General features: G+C 39.4%; 3 protein-coding genes and 1 pseudogene across 4 annotated transcripts; all 4 read right to left on the bottom strand.

Annotated features, from left to right (window-relative positions):
• Positions 1-1,231: 1,231 nt before the first annotated feature.
• On the bottom strand, positions 1,232-1,819 carry LOC115687205 (putative lipid-binding protein At4g00165; annotated as a pseudogene).
• Positions 1,820-2,889: 1,070 nt separating this feature from the next.
• LOC115687207 (14 kDa proline-rich protein DC2.15-like) lies at positions 2,890-3,855 on the bottom strand. The gene has a single exon (XM_030612687.2). The coding sequence runs from the start codon at positions 3,453-3,455 to the stop codon at positions 3,066-3,068; it is 390 nt and encodes a 129-aa protein (XP_030468547.1). The 5' UTR covers positions 3,456-3,855; the 3' UTR covers positions 2,890-3,065.
• A 525-nt stretch (positions 3,856-4,380) lies between these two features.
• Positions 4,381-8,662, bottom strand: LOC115687187 (spindle and kinetochore-associated protein 1 homolog). Of its 2 annotated transcripts, none has more exons than XM_056318482.1 (9): positions 8,509-8,662; positions 8,314-8,438; positions 7,557-7,672; positions 7,384-7,462; positions 6,374-6,441; positions 5,857-5,962; positions 5,751-5,780; positions 5,379-5,492; positions 4,381-4,618 (listed from the first exon to the last, which is right to left on the bottom strand). In XM_056318482.1, the coding sequence occupies exons 1-9, from the start codon at positions 8,603-8,605 to the stop codon at positions 4,541-4,543; spliced, it is 813 nt and encodes a 270-aa protein (XP_056174457.1). In that variant the 5' UTR covers positions 8,606-8,662; the 3' UTR covers positions 4,381-4,540. The 2 variants fall into 2 exon arrangements, with proteins under 2 accessions (XP_056174457.1, XP_030468527.1); XM_030612667.2 differs by having other exon boundaries at positions 7,560-7,672.
• A 5,693-nt stretch (positions 8,663-14,355) lies between these two features.
• LOC115687167 (root meristem growth factor 10) lies at positions 14,356-15,713 on the bottom strand. Its single transcript, XM_030612642.2, has 3 exons — positions 15,698-15,713; positions 15,068-15,315; positions 14,356-14,691 (listed from the first exon to the last, which is right to left on the bottom strand). The coding sequence occupies exons 1-3, from the start codon at positions 15,711-15,713 to the stop codon at positions 14,356-14,358; spliced, it is 600 nt and encodes a 199-aa protein (XP_030468502.2).
• Between the last annotated feature and the right edge of the window lie 7,860 nt (positions 15,714-23,573).

Genomic DNA, 23,573 nt, shown 5'->3' with positions numbered 1-23,573 from the left:
AGTGGTAAATTTATGAATTAAAGAATAATTTCCATTCCAATTACAATAACTAACTTCTTTACTTTGCTAGTAATTTACTACCATATAAGCAAATCTACGTTGGTAAGTTATTAATTTCACTAGTAAGTTTTTATTTATATCGTTAAGTTTTTGTTATGTTTGGCCAATTTTTAAGATAGGTGATAACTTATTATCACATTTAAAGTTGGCAAATTGCTAATATTACCGGTAAAATACCATCAATGCATTTTTTTTTTGTCGAAAGAAAGATTCCATTCATTTCTCATAATAATAAAGATTCCATTCATTTCTCGTAATAATACTCTAGAAGTACATAGGAGGCTTTCAAGCCTAACATATCACAAACGACTGCAAAACAAAGCAAATGCCATAATGTAAATAACAAAGCACAGTCTGCAGCTAAAAGAATACTCTCATCCCTCAAGAACATATCTGTTACCGTAAACATTCGACGGCTGATCACCAAATTCAATGATGAACACACACCAAAATCTCCTCCTCCATTTGCAACAGCTTGTGGTGCGCATCTTAATTCAACGTACTCATCACCATCACAGCGTAGAGATACCAACATCAATATGTTTAAAGAACACAGATCAAAAACATCTAAGGAACTCCTAGATCTAGACTTAAATCTAAATCGGGAAAGGAAAGTAGCCTAATCACAGAGAAGTTGTGGAGCCACGTCACGAATGGCTGAACCGGTCTCCACATTCACTCAAAGATTAGCTAGAGAAATTTATTCAGACACACAAACTCCCAAAATAAATTGGGAGAGAAAAGAACGAACAATCAAAGCAAAGAAAAGGAAAATCAAAGACTAAGTAGACTCTCTGCTTCAAAAGAGGGAAGAGTTTTTGGGAGATGAGAGCATTTGCCGACAAAAAGAGAAAAGAGCAAAACCCTGACGTCAACCTCTTATCGACACACTTGACCGACAAGTCGTCTAGAACACGATTTTACCAACAAGATTTACAATTATCATACCGTAAAATTAAGGTATGTTTTTTTATGAATCACTTTCATAAAGAGCCTCTTCGATGCAATGTGGGAGTGCGACTTGGGATGGCTACAACAAGCTATTTACGATGTGGACATATTTTCTGATAATATATCAACGTAAACAGTTTCTTATCTTGAGAGTAAACCCAGAGTAACTTCTTTCTTTTCGTAGTTAAAGAAACAAAGAGCATAAAAATGCTTTGATGAGTATACTAAATGAAGATGCTTCATTTCATTTGAACTAGAACAACGGATGTTTTGAAGAGCACATCAGCAACTACGCGCGAGCGCGCAAACACAGTGCTAAACCTCAATTTCAAGCGCACACAAATCCTTCGGGAACCTTCTTCCCACACCCATTCACAAGCAAGCTAAGAGCAACAGGAACTTTGATCTTCACGAGGCCCAGCACATTGGCCTTGATTGCAGTGCACAAGCACAATGCAGCTTCAAGATCTGCAACCCCTGCCACAAGGGTGCAGCACTCCTTGCTGGGTTTGGCGCCGATGTTCTCAGTGACCAGTCCAAGCCAGCTTCCGCAGACCCCGAAATTTCAGCGTATCCTTGGGGCACTTTCCCGGCTTTTCTGGGGCTGACGGCGGAGATGGCAACGAGACTTTTGGCGGGCACGGGAGGTTGTGGGACGAGACGCAGGTGAAGAAGAAGATGTTGAGCAGAACCAAAATGGTTACCATGGTCTTAGGACACTTGGGAGCCATTTTCAAGAAATGAAACAGGGTGAATACTATGGGGAAAGTGAGAAGTACCTAGTGTTAGAATGGTTCAATTCAATCAATCATGTTGTTTTTATAGACAGTACAGCACCAGAGGACAAATAAGTAGGACTAGTGGAACTTGTTAGGCCATGCAATGGATTTGTAGCAAGATCTTTATAGGAGAGACTGACTGGCCATCACACACTCACGGAGAGAGAGAGAGAGAGGCAGGCATAGTTCCAATGCCAGAGGTTGGTTATCCAATTGTGGCTAAGGAGATTTCTCTTTGTTTCATAGTGGATGAGGAGTAACCTGATCATTCACGGCCATCGCTCTTCTACTGCATTAGTTTCATTTCTTTAACTTTGTTTTTCGTTTTGTTTTGTTGGCGGAAAGGGTATTTCCAATGCCCGAGAATAATGGCCATTATTTGATCCATCGACATATGAACTCGGTGGGTGACCATTAGATCATGTGAGTTTTACTTGAGACTCGCAGAATTAAAATATATAGTAAATTCTATCTTATAAAATAAAAACTGTCATCACCTCAAACATCACACGTTTATAAGATGGTTGATAACAAGTACCTCCACCAAATCAATCCTCACGTGAAGTCTTACATCATGATTACTCGAACTGAGATGTAATTATCCAAAAACAGAACCGCTTGTCGTATGAAGACTATAACTTTACTCATTATACGACCACCACGAGGCAATAGCCGTAGCTGCAGGCAAAGAAAGACTGAAATTTGAGAAACAGGAATGGTTTATATCGATGTGGGGAGAGAGTGTTCTATCAGATGGGTCCATTCCCGAGCATTTGATCGTAACTACTATCAAAGTTTATTAACATGCAAAAACTTACGTTCTTTTTTATCAGCAGCGCAGCTGAGATAATCCAGTGGCTACCGATTTTCCAGAAGCATTTCCCCAGAGGGATCGTCAATGTGTGTGCCCTCGAGGAATCATTGATGTGTGTGCAAAGATATAGGCATCTTGCTATAAGACAGGAAGAGCAGGCTGGTCCAGTCGTCTCGAGCAGCTGGGACAAGTTTTTCTTACGACTCGTTCTTATATGCTAAATAAGAAGGAAATGAAAAAAATGTACACTAGCATCAGAATAACACGAGCAACAACGTACTCTTATTGAGGTTGTATTGACTGATGTAATCACATTACATTTTGACCAACAAATCAACCAGCTGCTGAAGAAGGCCACAATTTAATTCCAATCAAGATGGACAAGAATGAACAAAACAATGATCAGACCCAACTGAAGAAAAGAAGGAAAATCAAAGTGGTGGGAGTGAGAACGATGTGCTCTAAGCACATTGGAAGCCTTCTGGGACACCCTTCCCACAGTAGTTCAGGAGCAAGCTCAGAGAAACGGGGACGTTAAGGTTGATCCCCAAGATGTTGGCCTTGATGGCAGTGCAGAGGCAGACCGCGGCCTCAAGGTCAGCGAGCCCTTCGATGAGACTGCAGCAAGGAGTCTTTGGTGGGGTCCCCACAACTAGGTGCAACAAGTCGTTCAGCAAGTTGGCGCACACCCCAAGCTTGAGTGTGTCCTTCGGGCAAGTGGCAGCAGCCGGGGATGGCTTGGGTGTCTTTGGAGGCGGAGGTGGGCAGGGAACGTGAGTCGAGCTCACCATGGTGAAGAAGAGGAGGTTGACAAGGAGGATAGCGCCCGTTGCAACAGTTTTAGAAGCCATTTCAATGGAAATCAGTTGTCGAAGGACTGTAATTAAGAAAGGCTCTAGGCTTGCTTGTGACTCGTAATCTTGGCTCAGCTTTATATAGAAGAAAGAAAACTTCCGCTAACAGGTACTTACGACCAGGAACACACAGAGATCTGATTCAGACCCATGTGAGCATATTGGCCTCTGTATCAGAAACCACCCTAGCGGGCAGTGCAACTTAGAGAATAAGCCATGATTCAGCCTTGGAGTTTAGCAGATCCATTGTGCATCTACCACCAAAATACAAAAGGACAGCTTTTTCCAGGCAGTGTCAAACGCTCTCTCTCTCCAATTTAAATTGGTTTATCTTAACAACAAGACATCGACACCTAGCGCTTAATAATCGATGGTACTGGTGTCCGTTTTGTCGAATTTCAATTAAATAAGATAGTTAGATTGACATTTACTTGGAAGATGATAAGAAATAATTGTTGAGAGCACATGGGTTTATTCTTTCTGAACGAACATTCCCTAGTTCTGGTGAAACAATTATGGGTTAAAAAGATAAAACTACTAATGTTTCAGCCAGTTCACCCGTCTCGGAATTTGGAAAAAAACTTTCCCAAATCAATCGGCAAGTGGAAATTGAAAATAAATGATAAAGTGCTGTTTGTGCACGGTGAGGTAAATAGTTCTCTGCAATGATACAGATATACACCTCAGAGTAGATAAATTGCAGCATCTTGTTGGCATGGCTTATCAACTGGCATCTAAGCAAAGTCGGTGTTAACATGAAGCAACAGATTACCAAGAAAATTTCAATGCCTGATACCCTTTCATTCTTCAAAGCTACATGTGTGAGGTCTAATCATTCCAAAAAAATAATAAAAATAACAGTTCACAAGACAGGCAGGAGAGCCAGCTCCCAGAACAGGGACATAACTAGGGAAAAAAGAAAGAGAAACAAAATTTATCTTGATAAAGACCATCAATCATGTTCTGTGTACATGGCAACAAATTTCAGGAACGAGATCTCACGCCATACAGAGGAAGTGAGTAACTAAAATTAGATGAACAGAGACGAGCAATTGATCATCAGGTTGGTCATGTGGTAGCCTTCAATGAGGCTTCAGTAATATAATAACCCGGTTATGACCACTCCTAATCTCACTTATCCGAGCAAGGTGCCGAAGAACCTACAAGAATGAAATGCGCAGGGATGATAAGTTAATAAAATGAGAGGCCATTCATTAGTAAACACAACTTTAATGACAACCCCATGAGAATTTCAGCCTATGACATGAAAAAAGGTTGGCAAATCTCAGTGAGCTAGACCAAAAAAACCAATGCAGTAAGTTATTTCTTTCATTACCAAAATTAGTAACAGAACCAGATTTCGGGGAAGACCCTTTTGCTCTGTATGGATATTGAATAATCAATTATAGTTCTGCTAATGGTAATGAAATGTGTGCTTGGCTACACGTGGTACTGAGGCTGAAGCAGCAGATGATTAATGGTGACTACCATTTTCTGCAGCAACCAAAAAGTTCTGAGTTTACTAGAACCATCTCCAACAATATCTTCCTCCATGGAAGCCTAGTAGTTCATAAGAATTGATGATTTTGGCAATAAACACTCAATCTATTGCAGGTTTCCAACAAACATAACTGGAAAGCCTTATGCATCCCTCTTATGAAGTTATGCCAAAAGTACCTTATGTTCAAATAAACTCCAATTTCCAAAAGCCGGGTTTTAAGTTGTTTGAGGTGAACAGAAGCTGTCACATATAAATATCTTCAAACATGGAACCCCCAAAAACCTCACACCAGCCAAAAGACACAATAGAGGAAATCTAAGTTCATCCAAATTCAGTATCGACTACATATGATCATGCACGTAGTCAAAGACCTTAAACAAGGAATTATTGAGGTGGAAAAATCGAAGTTGGTTACTCACAGTCAGTATCGCTTTCCCTGTGTTGTCAAGCTTCAGATTTGGTCCTTTTATGTCAGACTCAAGAAAGAAATGTTTTCCTTTTATGCCTTCTGTCATTGCGATGTCTCTTAATTCCTGCACGATTAATGAGAATAAAGAAAACTAAAGATCAAAAATGACAGTCTGTAAATTTGACTACTGGTCAGTACACTCGACCATAGCCTGTTCTTTCATGTTACACATTGTTCCAATCTCAAAATCATGTGTTCTAAAAGCAACTGCTAGAAACAAGTTAGGAAGGTTAATTTCAACTCTAAAAGGTACAAGGGTCAACCGCAACGAGAACAGATAGTTGAGATGGTTTATGCAGTCTGTCCAGTGAAATATACTTACCAGTGCCTTCTCCCAAAGATTTTCTCCCACCTTAACAACAAAAAATGAACAGTGAGATTATAAGCAACACCAGACATCGAAATACGAGAGTCACAAGTAAGGATACCTTCCTTTTTGGGGCCAGAATAAGTTGTGCATTCGCCTCAGCATAAGCAGCCATGTCATTAATAGCTGCATTGACCTTCTCTAATGTGAGTCTTCCTCTCATGTACCTGCAATTAGAGAGAAAATTTGGGCATTTTAATCATCTATGAGTAAAAGGGAATCTTCGAAAACGAGACTAGTGAACATTAGTCACATTACTCATTGTAGTCCCCTTCCCCAACCATTTAGCCAGTAATAAGAAACAGGCAAACAAGAAGAGCACAACATAGGTGGAATGACTCTTCCTGAATATTCAAGCTAAGATTTGGCAATATTTGGCGGAAATTCACAATTGGACCTGACTTCTCTGAATAATAGTCCTTTTTGTCGTTAAGGTGTATACTAAGCAGTGCTTTGCCCTATTATACTCTATGCCTTTATAAGCAACTGCAATAGCCAAATGACGCTGCCAAATGACACTGAAATGAGACCCCTCTAACAGCAAACCCTAAAATAGCAATGGACCGGCAGCTACTTACGATGCCAGTGAATCCAGTTCATCTGCTGAAATATACCACAACGGTGGAGGAGCACGTCCCTTTTTCTCCTGAAAAATGCCAATATATAAAAGGTGATCGTAAGAAGTGCCTTATACGTGGTAAATGACATATATTGCAACGAGAACTAACTAAAGAAAAAGAGAAACCCATCAAGTCATTTTCAAAGATGATTAAAGTGGAGCAACCAAATGAAGATTGTGCCATCAGGCTATTTTTAGAATAAGAGAACCTAAAATTTCAACAATACCAGTGGAATCCAAAACCCATCAAAACAAGCACAGTAGATTGCAGACTTTTAACTTGGTAGTTATGTGGAAAGTGTATCGTGAAGAGTTCTCGAATGTATAAGATCATTTATCTGCTATCAATGATCTATTTTATTTGCTAATTTAGTTATTCCATCAAATTTCGAAGGGGGGTCGCAAATTGGGTTTTGGCATCTCTTTGTTTTGAATTTAGGAGGCTGCCCCAGCCAGTTTAAAATGCATGCAATTGCAAACCTCACGATCACGTCATTGGTTGTTACCTAGATGTAGAGAGAGCATTAAAAGTTTGCATATATATACACAAGCAAAGGTGTTACCAAGATCACCCGGAGGAACTTTTTCACTGCTATTTTTAACATTCAAATGATGGCCATTTCAATCACTATTGTCATTAACTTAAAGCACGAAAACCATGCTTGAATCCAACAGATACACTAAGCTCATTCTTCAAACCGCATACATGCCAGATAATCTGCTAAGTTTTTAACTGGAATGTCATGGGTAGTTAATTTGGACAATATGAGACTTCTAGTGCTCTGCAAGTTAGTTCAGACGTCAGCATACCATGTGTTTGTGTTCTACCGATTTCTCTCTAGGAGATTGACTTCAGTATACCCAAATGAGCACGCTCCAGCCTACATGCCTCGCCTAATTTAATGAGTAACAGCTTTTCAATTTGATCAGCCTTTTTTCCCTGATCTTTCAGCACATTATTGCATTTACCTTGGGTATTGCAACAGGCTCTTCCTCAAGTTTCATATTCCCAACACCAGGATGTTGGTTACCAGCATCATGCAGCCCACTGTATACAAAAGCCAGTGAGAACTGCAACTATTTTCTATGCAGCACACGATTATAAATCTAAAGATCTTGATACAGAAGACAGTTTATTTAACCACCAGCTACTTGTATCTGCATTTAACATTGTCACTTTCTCCAGCGCGAGAGATGGAACATGGATGGATAAACTCTGCAACTTCTTCTTCTGCCTTAGTGATGCCTCAATAAGCTTCTGCAGTTAAAAGCGATGACGTAATGAGTTGGACAGAGGGGGGTAAAAGGAAGGCAAAGAACCACAGATCCTCCAGCAGTTCAACTTTTTTTTTTCTGGATGCAATGGAGAGATTTGAGCAAATTGAAACAGAAGGAAGAAAATCGACATCCGAATTGTCGCATGCTGGCAAATAATGTTCCCTCCACTTGCATCCTCTGCCATTCCATATCTCAGCCAAAAACAAGTCAAAAGGAAGGGACTGTTCCTCCAAATTGAATAGAGAGATTTTAGACACGACATAATTGGATTCGTGGGTCATTATGGTAGCATTCCAGTTTCCTCAAACCAGAAGGTAAGCACCCGAGAATCACGACTAAAGAAAGAAACCCCGCGATTGAGAGATGTAATTTCGACTTCGAGAACAACCTTTCCACCACCCAAATCAGGAAATTCACGAGCTTGCCCACCATTCTACATTTCCACTGAAGCAATCACCTCGCCAACCATAAACTAGCAGGAGGAAGGAAACAAGAGCAATTCCCAACAGACCCAACTTCAACAGGCAACCAAAACCCCAAGATCAAGACTAATTTCCCGATTAGCGGACGATTTCAAAGGGGGCTACATCTTTTAAGGAGGGAAGATGAGGGGAGACATACTTTGGCTTTAGGGATGGCTTCGGTCTCGTCGCGCAACCGGTCCTTGATGGCCTGCACCTGAAGCTCCATCGCCTTCAGCGACGTGTCGACCGCCGACAGATCGGCGATGCTGCTCCCCGGATACACTGCCCGAACCAATTGGATCAAGAACCCGGAAAAGAAAATCACGAATCGAGATCGAGCTCGGGGACTCACTGTTTCGGGCGATGACGAGCTCCTGGAGCTCGGCGACTCGGGTGTTGAAGGTGGCGATGAGGGCGTCCAGCGACGCCCCGGCTTGCTTCGCCTCCATCTCTCTCTCTCTCTCTCTCTCTCTCTCTCTCTCTCTCTCTCTCTCTCTCTCTCTCTCTGTTTTGGGGATGATTTGAATCCCAAAGGAGTGGTTTTTTGGCGGCAAGCATTTGAGCTTTTGTGAGGGATTCAGGGGGGCCTTTGCGAACCGAAACCCGAGGAGGGGTCCAATTGCAAAAAAGTTAGAAATTGGGGGACTAGCCAAACCAAAGGGAGAACAAGTTAGGGGGGCGGGGCTTCGCGTTTAATATTGATAATATTTTTGAAATTAAAAAGAAAAATTACCTAATTTTTTTTTTATCAAAGTAGGGATATTCGTCCTACTTTTTAGGATCCGTTTGTTTCGCGAAAAATGAATAATTGTTAAAAACATTTTGCTAGAACCATTGTTTGTGTCGCTGACAAAAATGAATAGATGGAAAATATTCTCATTGTCCACGAAAATATTTAGATATAAATTGTTGTTAATAATAAAAAAAAACATTTTTTCCTAAATTTTCGAGTTTTGTCTATCGGTGAAAATGGTAGGAAGAGGCGACGGCCCTAGCGACTCCTTTCTAGGCTGAATCATAAAGGTCCTACACTCACTATAGAGTATTATTCATCAAGCATTTTCTAAAATTTGAAAAAGGGGAAAATTTGGAAAAATAGATTATCGTTGGCTCGCAATCAGTAAATTTAATTATATCACATTGCGCACGGAAATGACTCCATTTGCCTACATGATCGCGTACTTTTTAAAGTATGCAATGCATGAAAACATAGCAGATAGAGAGAAAACATAACTAGACCAAACTAAATGAGCGCATCTGAATTGACTTTGTTCATGCGAAACACTCGAAACAAAGTATATAAGTATTTACACATCATTATGCATGTGATTTCTTATAATTTTTTTGGAACTTGAATTATAACTTAAAAGTATACAGCAAAGAAAAAAAAATACTTTCGAATTTGCTTGTGTTTATGTGAGTACAAAGCTTAGTGACCTTTCGGTGATTTTCCCCTCTAGTTGACAAATTGCAATTCGTGGTCGTAAAGAGATCGCAACAACATGAAGCTTGGGATTTGATTCGATTTTGTTTCAATGTCGACTATATTTTATTTATTGCGCCCCCCTATAATAATAATAATAATAATAATAATCATAATAATAATCATAAATGTGCTCGGAATTGGAGATACAAATAAGAAGATGATCAACATATCATCCATTGAATCATCCTCGGAAATGCCACTATTTAAGGGAATTTAGGGATTTTTGTTTCGTTGCTTCGAACATTATTTTATATTTTTCATTGAATGGAGAAACAATTGGGATACGAAAATGTCGGTTCAATTGCATATATTCTTAATAATTATTGAATATTAAACTTCCCACCGTCTTCACTGGCTTGATGATTTGTTCCATATCCAGTGAAAATGGGGGATTATTAACATATAGGTGAAATTAATTTATTAATTGATCATATTCCAAAAGAATTTGCCTCGCTCGATAAATGAAAACGTTAAATTTTTTGGCCCAAAACAAGGTCCAAAATTATCAAGGTCGTGTTAGATGAAGGCGTACTTTAATATTTAAATATTGTAACGCTCCTCCTCACGCGTACATTAAACTTTAACATAAGCCCAAAACGTAAAAAATATATAATTGGAAAGATGAATAAATGCCTACAAAAATTTGAACTCGGAATCTCCTGCTCTAATACCAAGTAAGATTCTTTGTGGAGGAAATTGTCTAATCAGTTCTAAACCCGATTTCCCACAAAAAATGACTAGAAAAATTATATTGGAATTTCGCGCAAAGGTTTAAGACTTAATTGGCAAATTTGATAAATTTTGGACTGAATTAGAATCTGCACAATAGGTTTATGACTAATTTGGTATTTTTCTCGCTTTTGTAGGACCATTGTTAATTGTTCTAAAAACTAAAGTTATCAGATGAAGACACAGTCGTACCCTAACTTGGATGACTATATATTGTTAGAAGAGAAACTAACAATTTACCAATTATCTACGAGCATAACATGTCTATATGTTTGTATGTATGTATTCGAAAACAAAAATTGTGTCGAACTAGGGTACATTTGTAAGAATTCAGACTTTGTAGATATAGCATAGTGACTATGCGAACACAGGTTGATTATGCATGTGAGAAATGACAAATAGAGAGGTCGTGTGTGGGATTTTGTGGGATTACTGCTAACTATCCTAAAAGATTAAATTATTAAATGACGAACTTTGGTCTGAGCCTAAAGCGTGGAAAAATGTAATTGGAAATATTTGAACTCGAAAACTCCTACTCTGGTATTATATAAGATCTTCTACATGTTATAAAAGTTTAAGCTATTAATAAATGCGTGATTTAATATTCAAATATTCTAATATGTGTAAGAGATACGCATAGAAATGACATCGGGCATGTCGAATACTTAGAAGAGTTTGAATTAAATTCTCATTCAAAAAAAGTTCGAACGCAAATGAAACGAATTTGAAAATCGAGACATGATACATTGATACATCGAAATTCGAATATCAAAACAAATTCGATTACTCTTGAAAAAGTATGAATGCATGTCAAGAGACAAGTCTTGGCCCAATTACTCAAGAATCGTTAAAGGATATATGAAATCCATTTCGAAGAAGGCATTTTTTGAGTTGATTCTTGAAAAGCTTTCATCCTAGAGTTGGAAGTCTTACTTAGAATGCATACTCAACAAACACTTCGCTCAAACTATAAAAGATGTTTGCTAGTAAAGAGGTCATTGCGATAGAGATGCCTTCAAGTCGTGGGATCAGGAACCATTCGAAGGATGACTTTGAAATCAGATCGTACGGATATGGAGAAAGGAAAATTCTCTTTCGAGAGCAAATGTCTTTGAAAGGAAAATTTGAACCAAGTGATTTATAAATGGAATCACGGAAGAGCGTCAATGAACCTGTCCTCACGTCATCCTCCGATGTAGGAACATGAGAGTGTTTGAATATAGAGAATCCTGAAGTGAACGTGCTGTGCTCCTGTGTGGGGATCTGAGAAATGCTTGAATACAGAGGGGGTCCTCGAACCTTCATGCCATCGCTCCGTGTGGGGATTTGAGGAACACTTTGAATCTAGAGGTTCTTTGAATCTTCAAGCCATGTCCCGGTGCGGAGGATTCGGAGAAATGCTTGAATCTAGAGTGCGGTTTTGGGCTCTAAGATCTTTTTTTTCGAGTGTAGAAAGGTTTATATCGAAATTTGACCGGCGGTTACTCCTTCGTTCAACATCTGTCCAAGCTGGTCTTTTTGGCGTTGGGATGCTTGATCTCTAGTCTCAGCACGTGCACTGAAAGTCAGGAATTCGCAGCCGTCCCGACATTGCAAATGAGTGCGACCGGTTTTGTGAGGTCAAAAAATGACCATCGGATTCAGGTGGTAATATGGGTGTCAATATACTTGTTTTGGTTCCGCTTGTCAAAATTAACTGTCAGATTCGGGCGTTAATAAGGTTCTCGTTTTGACCAGTAAAATCCAATTTTGAGGTTTAAGACGTTTTCTAGGTCTTGTATCTCCAGTCAACTTTTGATCAACTCTCAATCGACCCTAGGTCAATCTTAATGATATTCGGAAAATGAGGGGCAAAATTTCCGGTGGCAGCAAACACATTAACCCACCGGATTATAACAATCGAGATATTCTTTTACTCTTTTTTTTTTGTCTTATTATTTTTGTTTCTTCTTCATCCGCAACACCTCTACCTCCATCCATGATCGTAGACGCTGCTCGCCAGTCGTGGTGTCATGGCTCTGGATGTAGCCGCCATCACTCAATTCGCCCTTAGGGTCTCTCTCCCGCTCTGTGTACGTGTGCGTGTCTAAGTGCGCACGTGGCGCTTCCCAACTAAGGTCGCTTACTAGGTCGAAACTCACTAGCCTCCGGTGATCCAGACTGTAAGGTTGCTTGGAACAATCGACCCCCTGCCTGAATCATTCACACAACAAACCATTGCAAGAAGCGGCTCTCTCTTCCTTCCCTCGTGCAGAGAGAGAGAGAGAGAGAGAGAGAGAGAGAGAGAGAGAGGTGGCAACAACGAGGGTCTGGTGACCGTGGCTCGAATACTGACAACGGCTGAGAGAGGCTTTGCGGGCACAATTGAGGTGAAGGTGTAGGCTAGAGAGCGAACAGAAAGGGATTTTGCGATTAGGGTTTGGATCGGAGGGTGTATGAATATTTCAAACATTGTGAGAATAGTTTTAGCATACTCGAGCGAAATAAGTTGATATGACTTCATCTGAACAGTTGAATCGACATTCGACGTACATGTCTAACTATCAAGAACGTAACAAATTTAGGATATAATTTTATCTCCTGAAATTTAGACTAGCTCCTACGCCAATAAACACGAGCAAGCATTTTGGGAATCGATTACAATGGACGACAACATTTTCTAGCTGTTGTATATAGATGTTCGCAGAGAATGTGTCGACACAAAGGAGCAAAGCAAATCTTCCTACCTCATCACATTAAGCGAAGCTAAATCGAGAAAGAAGGGAACAAAGCAGGAAAAGCATTCAAGACCTTACTGATAAGGATGCATTCCAGCTACGTAAACCTAATCAAGATCAGAAGATGTTCATCTTGAATCACATGTTATTTATGTTTTCCAAGGGATGGGTGGCCAAACAGGAAAAGCGAATGAAGTGAGTGGTAAAAACAGAAAAGTAATGGCTGGATGAACTAACAATCAAAGAAGCAAACCTCCTAAGGAGTTGAGATTCACAATACCTCTTCCTGATCAGGACCAGCCTTGCATTAAGAGATGCGAATTCTTCACCCATATCGGTTTTTCATGCATTTTTAAGAGACTGAGCGATGCTCGGTCAAACAAAATTGATATGTCAAGTGATAGGATGTATTACAAATAGGCAATTTATATAAAGTGGGCCATAATTATACTCGATCAGAGTTTGGCACTTAACTTGATACAGTAATTACCTAGCATTATTCAAGAGATTGCATAAGGTAGCTTATTCAAGCAATTCACATGCATACGTACATACATTGATGCAATGATTTAGGAGATTGAGTTGCATAATACCATTACTTTTATCAAGTAAACCCACACCTAGACTATCATTAAGTTTTCTATGTAGTCTCTCTTATTGTACCAATTAAAACCAAAGCATGATAAAGATATATTAATATAGATTAAGTCAATTATGAATTAGAAACTTAGAAACCCGTAAAACCTTCCCAAGATCCAATGGAAAAAAAATGATATTGATACTCGGGTTTTATTTTATGTGATTGGTCCTCACTCATCAGCTATGAAATCAGTTTAATCTTCCATATATATATATATATATATATATGAAGCCAAAAAAGAAGAAACTCTATGAGTTTTGGATTGAATAAGTTATATTAAGGAGCGAGAGGACATGAGATCATGATATCTGGACGAACTTCATCTGCAATTTCTAACATGAGGAATCCTTCAGGCTCCATAGGAATGGATCATAAAAACTTGTCAATATATATGAATAATAGTCCTACGCTTGTGTTGTATATTACATTTTACAAAGTCAACACATACGTAATGGCAGAAACAGTCGTACCCTTAGCCGATAAGCTAGCCTGAATGCTTACTCATATGGTCTCGTCTCTGCGCATTAACAACGTAACATACTCATTATAGTGCCAAAATGCAGCGATTGCTTGGTGATACCGCGAAGAAGCTCCGGGAGATTCGACATCAAACTAGCCAAAAATTGGTCAATTGTGAGATGGAGGGTGCGTCTTCGGCGGGCAGTAATCGGAATCTAGCCCAGGATGTTTCTCGGTCGGTATCTTCCGAGGCACACGCCATGAAACCGACACGAGAGACGACACATTTTGATGATGATGAGATGGACCTCTTATCTTTCCTTTCGCATCTTTCCTCATCGTCATCAGCTTCTGAGTTGTTCTCGTCTGAACCATCGCCTTTTCAGGTTTTTTGGCCACTGGGGTTTCTGCATTGCTGCCTTCATTATTGAAGCTGGTATTTCTTTGCATGGACTTGAAATTTGAGGTGGTATTGACTCTATCAAGTCCTGTCTTCACGCCGCTCTGCAATTATTCAGGTGTGATTTCTAAGGATTTTCCAGAAAAACCAAAAAATAACTTCTTTTTAGAATAAGGAAAACAAGAAAAAACTTTCATGCATGCATAAAGATATATCAAACTCTTTTTTCAATTCATCATGTGCACCTACGATATGTCAAACACCCAGCTATAATCATAACTGGTGGCAAATTAAAATTTGACTGCATAAATACTAAACCGAACATTCGAAGTTTAAACTGGCATTTCATCATGTAGTATGCAGATCAATGCGTCTTGGTTTTCTAAACTTTCTTTTTGTGGATTGGCTCAACCTTGGAAGAAATCTCTAACATCAATAGCTTTCCTGATGACAACATCAGTAATGATTCTCATCACTAACCTTGCTAGATGAGGTAGTTCTCTTCACCGGCTTCTTGTCCATGTCCGTGAGGTGTCGGCCATCGCATATATGCAAAGAAAGGCCCATGACGATGAAGACGAGAAGGCAATACGTGATTGACATGCTAACACAAGATGAGGAGGAAAAGTTTGTGGAAGCCCTAGGTTTATGAGTACAGGCAATACAGATGACGAATTTTAATCCCCAAGAAGTCCCCTTTTCGCATACAAATAAGGTAATGGTCTTAGCTGTAGTTGAAGAGAGAAAACAAAGAATTAAATGCAGTCTAAGGAGAGGTTGAAGGTCTGTTCCTCCGGGCAGAACATGCGGTTTGAGGCAGGTACAGAGAGAATAGGAGGAAGACAGTGGAGATCATGGGATGTGTCTTCCCTACTGTCTTGACACTGCAAGCAATGGGTTCCCAGGAAAGAACCTTAAACAGGGAAAAAGAGAAGAGACTCGAGACTCCTCTCTCTCTCAGATAAATAGCATGTGTTAGTGTTCAAGAAGAAGAGATCATTTGACTCCATTAATTAAGAGCAAAGACCAATTTATTAGAATATTATTTAAGAGGAAAGTGAAACAAGAGATGGAAGGCCTACATGCTAGTGCCTGCCTATTGTTTACTACCCTGGGTTGTCTCCATCCCCTGTCTTTATTATAGTTTAAAGAATTCTTGCAAAGAATTTAATATTATCATCTTGTGTGCAATTTGACTATGTGGCAAAAAGTAGGAAGCCCTTTTAATGACAATGTTGTTAATTACTTGAGGTTCTCGGCAATGTCATAGGGAAATGCACGTTTTACCGCACATCTTGCACTCCGAGCAAGGACATGAATTTAGCATCTCTAAAACTCCTATTTTTAAAAAGAAGTTTTGTTATAAAAAAAGAAATACTCTAGAAACCTTTATTAAAAATTTAGATTTATAAATAATTAGTAAACTGACTATTCATGATTAATTTTGTAGACTTTGAATATTTTTCGTTAAACATATGTAACAAATGTCCGGAACACTCGTTAACAAATCTTTAGAAAAAAAATATATTTTTCTTGTGTGATTTTATAGGGTTGATTTAGGGTTGAAAATCTATAAACAATTAATATGAGGGTTTTTGAAATAGTCATCCATGGGGAAGTGTGGATCAGCCAGTGTTTCTATGCGGCTCCTTTCTCCAAACATGTTTAATCCGGTCAGCCTACAAACCCAACACACCTCCCCCCCTCTCTCTCTCTCTACCCAGCCACACACACACACACACACACACACACACACACACACATGGATGCACAAACTGTGGTTTTGTGTATAATTTATATGAATCATGTATGTGGTGACAGATAGGTGCAATTGATGTACACAAGAAGGCCACAAGAGAGGTGGCCAAAATAGTCAAAATTGGTGGGACAAATAGGTCATAAGTTTTACCCCCGAAAATCATGTGAGCGGTGCGTGCTAGCTGAAAGGGGTTAACGGTGTTAACCAATATAACAAAATTACAAATTCGAAAGGATAAAATGCTACTTTTCTAAATAAAAAAAAAGCGTGGAGTTTAACATATATTAACTCCAGACTTGGGGGAGCAGAAATGGAAATTCTCCCTTACTGTTACTTGCAAAAACTTGATCTTATTTTAAACAAAATAACCTCATGAATTATGTACTTTACATGCTTTATAATAGTCTGAACTTTACAAGGGATTGAAAAACCGCTGACCTTTCGATGTTGGGAAAGAATAAGCGGTGGGAGGCGTCCTGCTAAAGCGAAATCAGACAGATCGGAGAGCGAAGAAAGAGGCGAATCGCATTGGTAAAGTTCAGGAACATGCCTTGAATTCCCCCAAACACCAACCCTTTGTTTATCCTTTTCTGTTTTCGCATCCCCACAATAGTTTCATGTCCTGGGGATTTGTAAATTTTGTAATGGTTGTAGTCCTAGTTTTGGTCTTTTGATGGCCTCACCAGGACCACTCCAAATTTCTAGATTGATTTAATATTACCCCCACATGAGTGCAAGATTGATCTATAATATTGAATGCAACTTTTTTTCTTTTGAGAAATCAATCTTTTGAAGTGAGATAGCATGATTGCAAGAGAAAGAATCCACACACTAATTGCGACGGAACCATTTGTTCCGTGAAAAATAAATGGTTTGGGAAACATTATTGTAAAAATAATCGCTTGAAATCATTACTCAATAAAAATATTTTCATCATTGACAATAATTTATGTCTAAACTTTTTCATAGACGTTAAAGACAATTTTCGTTCATTTTTTTAAGTGATACAAATAATCATTTTTAGAAAGATATTTTTCAAATTATTCATTTTTTGCGAAACGAAAGAGACCTTTGATCTCAGAGAGTTTCTTACTAATGTATGTGGATTTATTTTCCAATCTCGCGTTAAAAAAAATCCCATTCCCCAATTTTGCCCGAACATTGAAATAAATGGCTTCCTAAGCTTAATTACAATAATCTTTATCTATATGTGCATTGTGGTTGCGAAATTAGTAAACGAGTCGAGTCAACTGTTACCTTAAACTTCCTAGGCAATGACTTGGGTCCGATTTCCGCTGCTGAATCTATTCTGTACTCTTTATCAATATTAGATGGATATATATTCTAGAATACGTTCGAATTAATTATTTTTTGAATTAAAATATATAGTTCTATTCTCGTACCTCAGAAAAAAGTTGTTGATATGATAATTCTTTTGTGCAATCACCGACAATGAGTCTCTACAGCTGTCTCCATCAATCTTCGCACTTTCCTTACATTCCAACTCTTCTGAACTTTTACCGACCAAAAACAAAAACCTCATCTGAACTTTTCAACCAAAATAAAAAATAAAAAACTCTTCTGAACTTACTGCCAATGTGTGACATTCTTCAGCCAACTTTTTGCAAAAGCAATCAACAAGATTTCAACTCTAGGTTTATGATCTCAACGAATCTTGGAGACAAATACCAAAAGAGTTCTAATTTTGTTGTAATTGTGTCAATTCAGTTCTAAACATTTTAATTGTCCCAATTGAGTTATAAATCTTTGGGAAAATACCACAAAAAACCCCAAACTATGCCACTTGTGACAAATTTACCCTGAACTTTTTTTTGTGACACGAAAAACCCCAAACTATGCCACTTGTGACATATTTACCCCACATTACTTTGGCCCATGGGCATTTTCGTCTTTTTCCTTTTTCTGCTTTTTTCCCTTTTTTTGTTTGCTTTTCTTCTGGCGCCTCCCGGACATCTTGAGGGCGGCCCTCGCCGGGATGCGAGGGACGCCCCTTGTTGGCATTGGGTCGCCCTCGCCAAAAAAACCGCCCTCGCCCGGATCCGGCGACTATGACGCCCGGAGCGACTTCCGAGGCGAGGCCGCCCTCACGGAGAAGAAAAGAAAAAAAAAGGAAAAAAAATAGAAAAAGGAAAAAGACAAAAATGCCCATGGGCCAAAGTATTGTGGGGTAATTTTATCACAAGTGACATAATTTGAGATTTTTCGTGTCACAAAAAAAAGTTCAGGGTAAATTTATCATGAGTGGCATAGTTTGGGATTTTTCGTGTCACAAAAAAAAATTCAGGTAAATTTGTCACATATGGCATAGTTTTGGGTTTTTGGTGGTATTTTCCCTAAATCTTTTGATGATTTTACCAATCTAATTTATCCGGCCAATTTTGGCTGAAAATCTACGCTGGTTGTCCTATGTAACACAATCGACATCGACGTGGACAAATTTTATAATTTTTTAAATATATTTTCTTCCTTTTGTTTGTTATTTTTCATTGTGTGAGGGCAGGTGAGGGTCTCGACCCTGCCCAGGCCTTCGCCGAACGTGGGCAAGGGCCGGCGAGCCCTCGTCAAAGGCCACGAGGGTGGCCCTCACCCAGGCCGCAAGGGTCGAGCCCTCACCCAAAGCGAGGGCCGCCCTCGCTAGAGGCCGCAAGGGCCAACAAAGGGCCGCCCCTCGCCAGGTCTGATGAGGACTTGGCAGTAGAGGTGGCCACGGTTCGGAACCGACTGGTTCCGGTTCGTGGCCAAGTGTGAACCGGAACCGGCCGGTTCCGATTTTTTTTTTTCTATTTTTTTTCTTTTCCTTTTCCTTTTCTTTTTTTTTTCTTCCTCCGCGGTCGGCCATAGCCGGGGCTGGCGCGGAGATAGCCGGGGCCGGCACGGAGGTCGCCGGCCTCGCCCGACGCCGGCGAGGTCGAGCCTCGCTAGTTGCCGCGAGGCCGGCCTCTCCCGGCCCGGGCGAGGGCCGCCCGCGCCGGCCGCGACCTCCGCGCGGCCCGGCCATGGCCGGCCGCGGAGGAAGAAAAAAATATTATAATATAAATTATAATTTTAAAAAACAGAAACAAGGAAAAAAGACAAAAGAGAAAAAGGAAAAACAGAAAAGGAAAAACAGAAATGAAAATATAAAAAATTAAAAAAATACTATTCTTGTGATAGAACATTATTCAATATAAATTGTGATTAAAATGTAAATTGTACTCAAATTTGGGGACAAAAAGACAAGAGAGAAAGAAAGGGCTTCAACTTAATAAATTATCATTAAGCACATTACAATTCGTTACAACGATCTTAAAAAAAAGGAGTACAATATATATACCCTAAAATTATCCCAAAACCTAAGCATTCCGTGCGCGGGACCAGAGGTCACATATCGTCGGATTATATTTCGGTTTCCCTAAGCTCACGTGGGCGTACCCGGTATGAGAAACAAGAGTTCCCGAAATATTTGCCAACTCCAATAGTTCTTTTACCCTCAATCGTCACTACCCGTTCCAAGACCGATACCGGTAGCGGTAGTATCTCCGTCGTTAAAGAATTCGGATTCATTAGTCCGATCTATCTCTTGTTGCCGGTATTGAGCCTTCGTCCAATTAGCAACACAAACTTGCATCTCCACGATTCTCGGATCTAATCTTGAACGATGTTCGTTCAAAATATTACCTCCGATGAATGCTTGTTCGACCGCAACCGTGGAACAAGGGGTTGAAAAAAATCTGTCTAGCAATAAGAGAAAGGATTGGGTATTGGCTTGCGTGCCTCTTCCACCAATCCAAAATAAAAAAATCTGTACCACCTTCGGCTTCAGCAAACTCAAATAAAATGGTTAGATAACTCTTTAATTCAGAAATATTTCCTATTACTCCCTTTTGTTTTTTTTGTCTATGTAATAAAAGTTGGTACCCTCTACTAATTTTACTGTATTGTCATTTTGTATCTCAGGTAGATTGAGAAGATCTAATATCACCTAAATTATATTTAGTATAAAATTCATTATATAATTCTATTACTACGTTTTTAACCTCACGTACTATGGTTGTAACATTTGTCACATCATAATGTAAACATTGATAATACGCACGCAAAAAATCATTTAAGCCATCCAATTTGCAACGCGGATAAAAAACACAAGCAACTAAATAAATCATGGGAATTTCACTATAATAATGAAGCCATTTCATTTTCATTGCAACTATAGTATGTTATAATTCAACATCATTTTCATATTCATCAAAAGTTCCGACAATATTAGTACACTCTACTAAAAATAAATGTGTAGTAGGATAATAAACACCAGACAAAGTATAAATTGCATCATTAAAAACCTTTAAAAGATCTAAATTTTTTTGGCAAATATGCCACTCTTGTGGGTATAAATTAATCTGAGGTATATTATTAGAAATGAATGCACATAATAAATCTTTATATGCTAAAGATTCATTAAGCAAGTGGAAAGTAGAATTCCAACGAGTTGGAACATCTCTTGGAAATCTTTTTGGCTTTGTGCCATTATCTCTACAAAATTTACCCCATTCTTTTATTTTTTGGGATGTTTCCATAAAAATTGAATCGCCGTTTTTATTGGTTGAAGAAAAATATCATGAGTTTTCAAACCATCTTGTACACATAAATTTAAAACATGACAAGCATATCTAATGTGAAAAAAATTTCCGCCAAAAGCGGGTTTACAAATATTTTCTAACTCGGCAATTGAAGCGGTATTTGTTGCGGCATTATCAAAACCAATTGAAAAAATTTTGTTAAGCAAATAATATTCTTCTAAAACTTGCCTAATTATTCTATAAATATTATTTGCCGTATGATGATCATCGAAAACTCTAAATGCAATAACTCTTTTTGAATAGTCCACTCGTCATCTATCCAATGACATGTTATGCCCATGTAAGAATGATTTTGCCAATGATCACTCCAAATATCACTACCTATATGCACGCATCCATTAAATTGCATAAAAAAGTTTTGTAAATCATTTTTTCCATTTTTGTAAAGATCTTTAATTACTCGTTTAATTGAATTTCTAGGAACACGTTTTGCTTGTGGAGCACATGCTTTTGTACAAATTCATTAAAACCAAATCTTTCTCCAAAATTAAATGCTAAATGCTCAACGGAAATAAATTTGCCTAATTCTTCCTTATAAGTTTTTTCATTAAAACGAAATAAAGGGGAAGTGTTAGGATTGACGTACCCGGAAATTTGTTGTTGCCCGATATCGATTCCCGTTTCGGTTGGATGTTTGCTCATAAGATGTCGTTTAAATGTTCCATATCCTTATTCACCTGTATATTTATATATTTTTCCATAATATTTACAAATTATATCATACCTTTTTTGACCAATATCAAACCTTTCCATTTTCGTGAAGTGATTCCAAATGTCAGATGTAAATTCCCGTTCCGCTTCCTTTGTTGTAGATATTTCAGCAGGAGGATGAAAACTTTCTTGCGTCGGGGCCGCTCCACATCGCGAAAAATGTTGATTTCATCATCTTGAAAATCTGCATATTCACGAGGATCAAAAGAATGATGGGATTCTCGCGATATTCTTACCTTTGCCGGTTGGCACTCGACTTCCACTTGCCATTTTTCGAATGGATTGAGAGAATTGAGCGGATTAATTGGGAGAATTAAGAAAGAATTGCGTGGATTGAGAAAATTGAGAGAATTTCAGAGAATTTGAGAGAATTTCGAGTATTGAGAAAATTTGAGACTTGAGAGAAGAGAATTGGAGAGAATTTGAGAGAATTGTGTGTGTATTGTGAGAATTTGAGAGAATTTATAGGAAAAAATAGAAGAAAATTTAGAATTAAAAAAAATAAAACATAACCGTTGCAAAATTGCAACGGTTATGTGTTTTTTTTTTTTATAAAAACGCCCGTTGGGGCGTAGCCGTTGCCCCCAACGGGCCGCAAGGTGCAAGCCGCGCGGGCCTACACGTCTGCAGCCCTGCTGCGGATAAATTTTTTTTTTTTTTTGGGTTTGGCCGTTGCACGGCAACGGCCGCTGCCTTTTTTTTTTTTTTTTTTTCGCAGAACCGGCGGTTCGGGCCGGTTCAAATTTTTCAGGCCGAACCGGGCCCGTATGCCACGGGCGGTTCCGGTTCCAACCGCTGAGCCCGGTCAACGGGCCGGGCCCAGGTTTGACCGGGTCAGTTCCGGTCCGGTTCCGGGCCAAAATCGGCCCGTGGCCACCTCTACTTGGCAGCCCTTCCATGTGGCTAGCGATGGCCTAGCCAAGGGTCGCCTCGCCAGCCACAATGAGAAAAAGAAAAAATTATATAAAAATTCAAGAAAAAATATTTAAAAATTATAAAAATTTGTCCATGTCACCGCCAGTCATGCTAAAGCCCCGTTTGGTTCAGCTTTGGGAAGGGGCTTTCGGCCTCGAAAGCCCCTTCCCAAAGTGCTAAACCGTTTGGTTCAGCTTTCGGCCTAGCATTTGGAATGCCAAAGGCCCAAAGCTGGTTTAGACCAGCTTTGGGCTTTCGGCATTCCACAAATGTTGAACCCAAATTTTTTGTCCCCGAACTACTCTCACTTATTTTGGCTTATTCCAATTTTGCCCCTCTTGTTACTGTTCATCTTCTTCGTGAGGCGGCCGGCGAGGGCAGCCGACATCGGATCGGGTCGGCGAAAGGCCAGCGAGGTCATACGACCTAGGCGACGGCCGCACGAGGTCGTGCGACCACCCGGGCGCCGCCCGGCTCGCGGTCGCGCAAAGCCATCTGGCCCGGCTCCGGCCTCGGGCAAACGGTCGTCGGCGAGCAAATACAGCTCGCCCGGGGCCCGTACCTCGGGCGACAGGCTGGCAAGCTAGATTTAGCTCATCGGCGGCCGTAGGCCTTCGCTGGCTCAGGCGAAGGGTATGGTAGGTTTATTTTTTTTAATAAAAAGAATAATTTCCAAAGCGCTTTTGCAAAAAAAAATTTGCCAAACACTATTTGGTCCAAAGTAGCTTTACAAATGATTTTTTACCAAATGCCATTTGTATTTCCTCAAGGGGCTTTAACCTAAAGGTATTTGCATTATCCCAAATAGCATTTGGAAAGTTGAACCAAACGGGCCTAGGCCAACTAGCATCCATGTTAGCGATTTCCGGCCAAAATTGATCGGATGTATTACATTGAAAAATTGTCAAAAAAATTAGGACTCAATTGGTACAATTGAAATATTTAGGACTGAATTGGCATAAAT

This window comes from Syzygium oleosum, unplaced genomic scaffold (genome assembly GCF_021117445.2).
Source record: "Syzygium oleosum isolate NSW1041296 unplaced genomic scaffold, Sole_v2.1 Sole_v2.15, whole genome shotgun sequence".
Classification (NCBI taxonomy): domain Eukaryota; kingdom Viridiplantae; phylum Streptophyta; class Magnoliopsida; order Myrtales; family Myrtaceae; genus Syzygium; species Syzygium oleosum.
The sequence above is the reverse complement of the archived record's forward strand: the minus strand, read 5'-3'. Positions and strand labels throughout refer to the sequence as shown.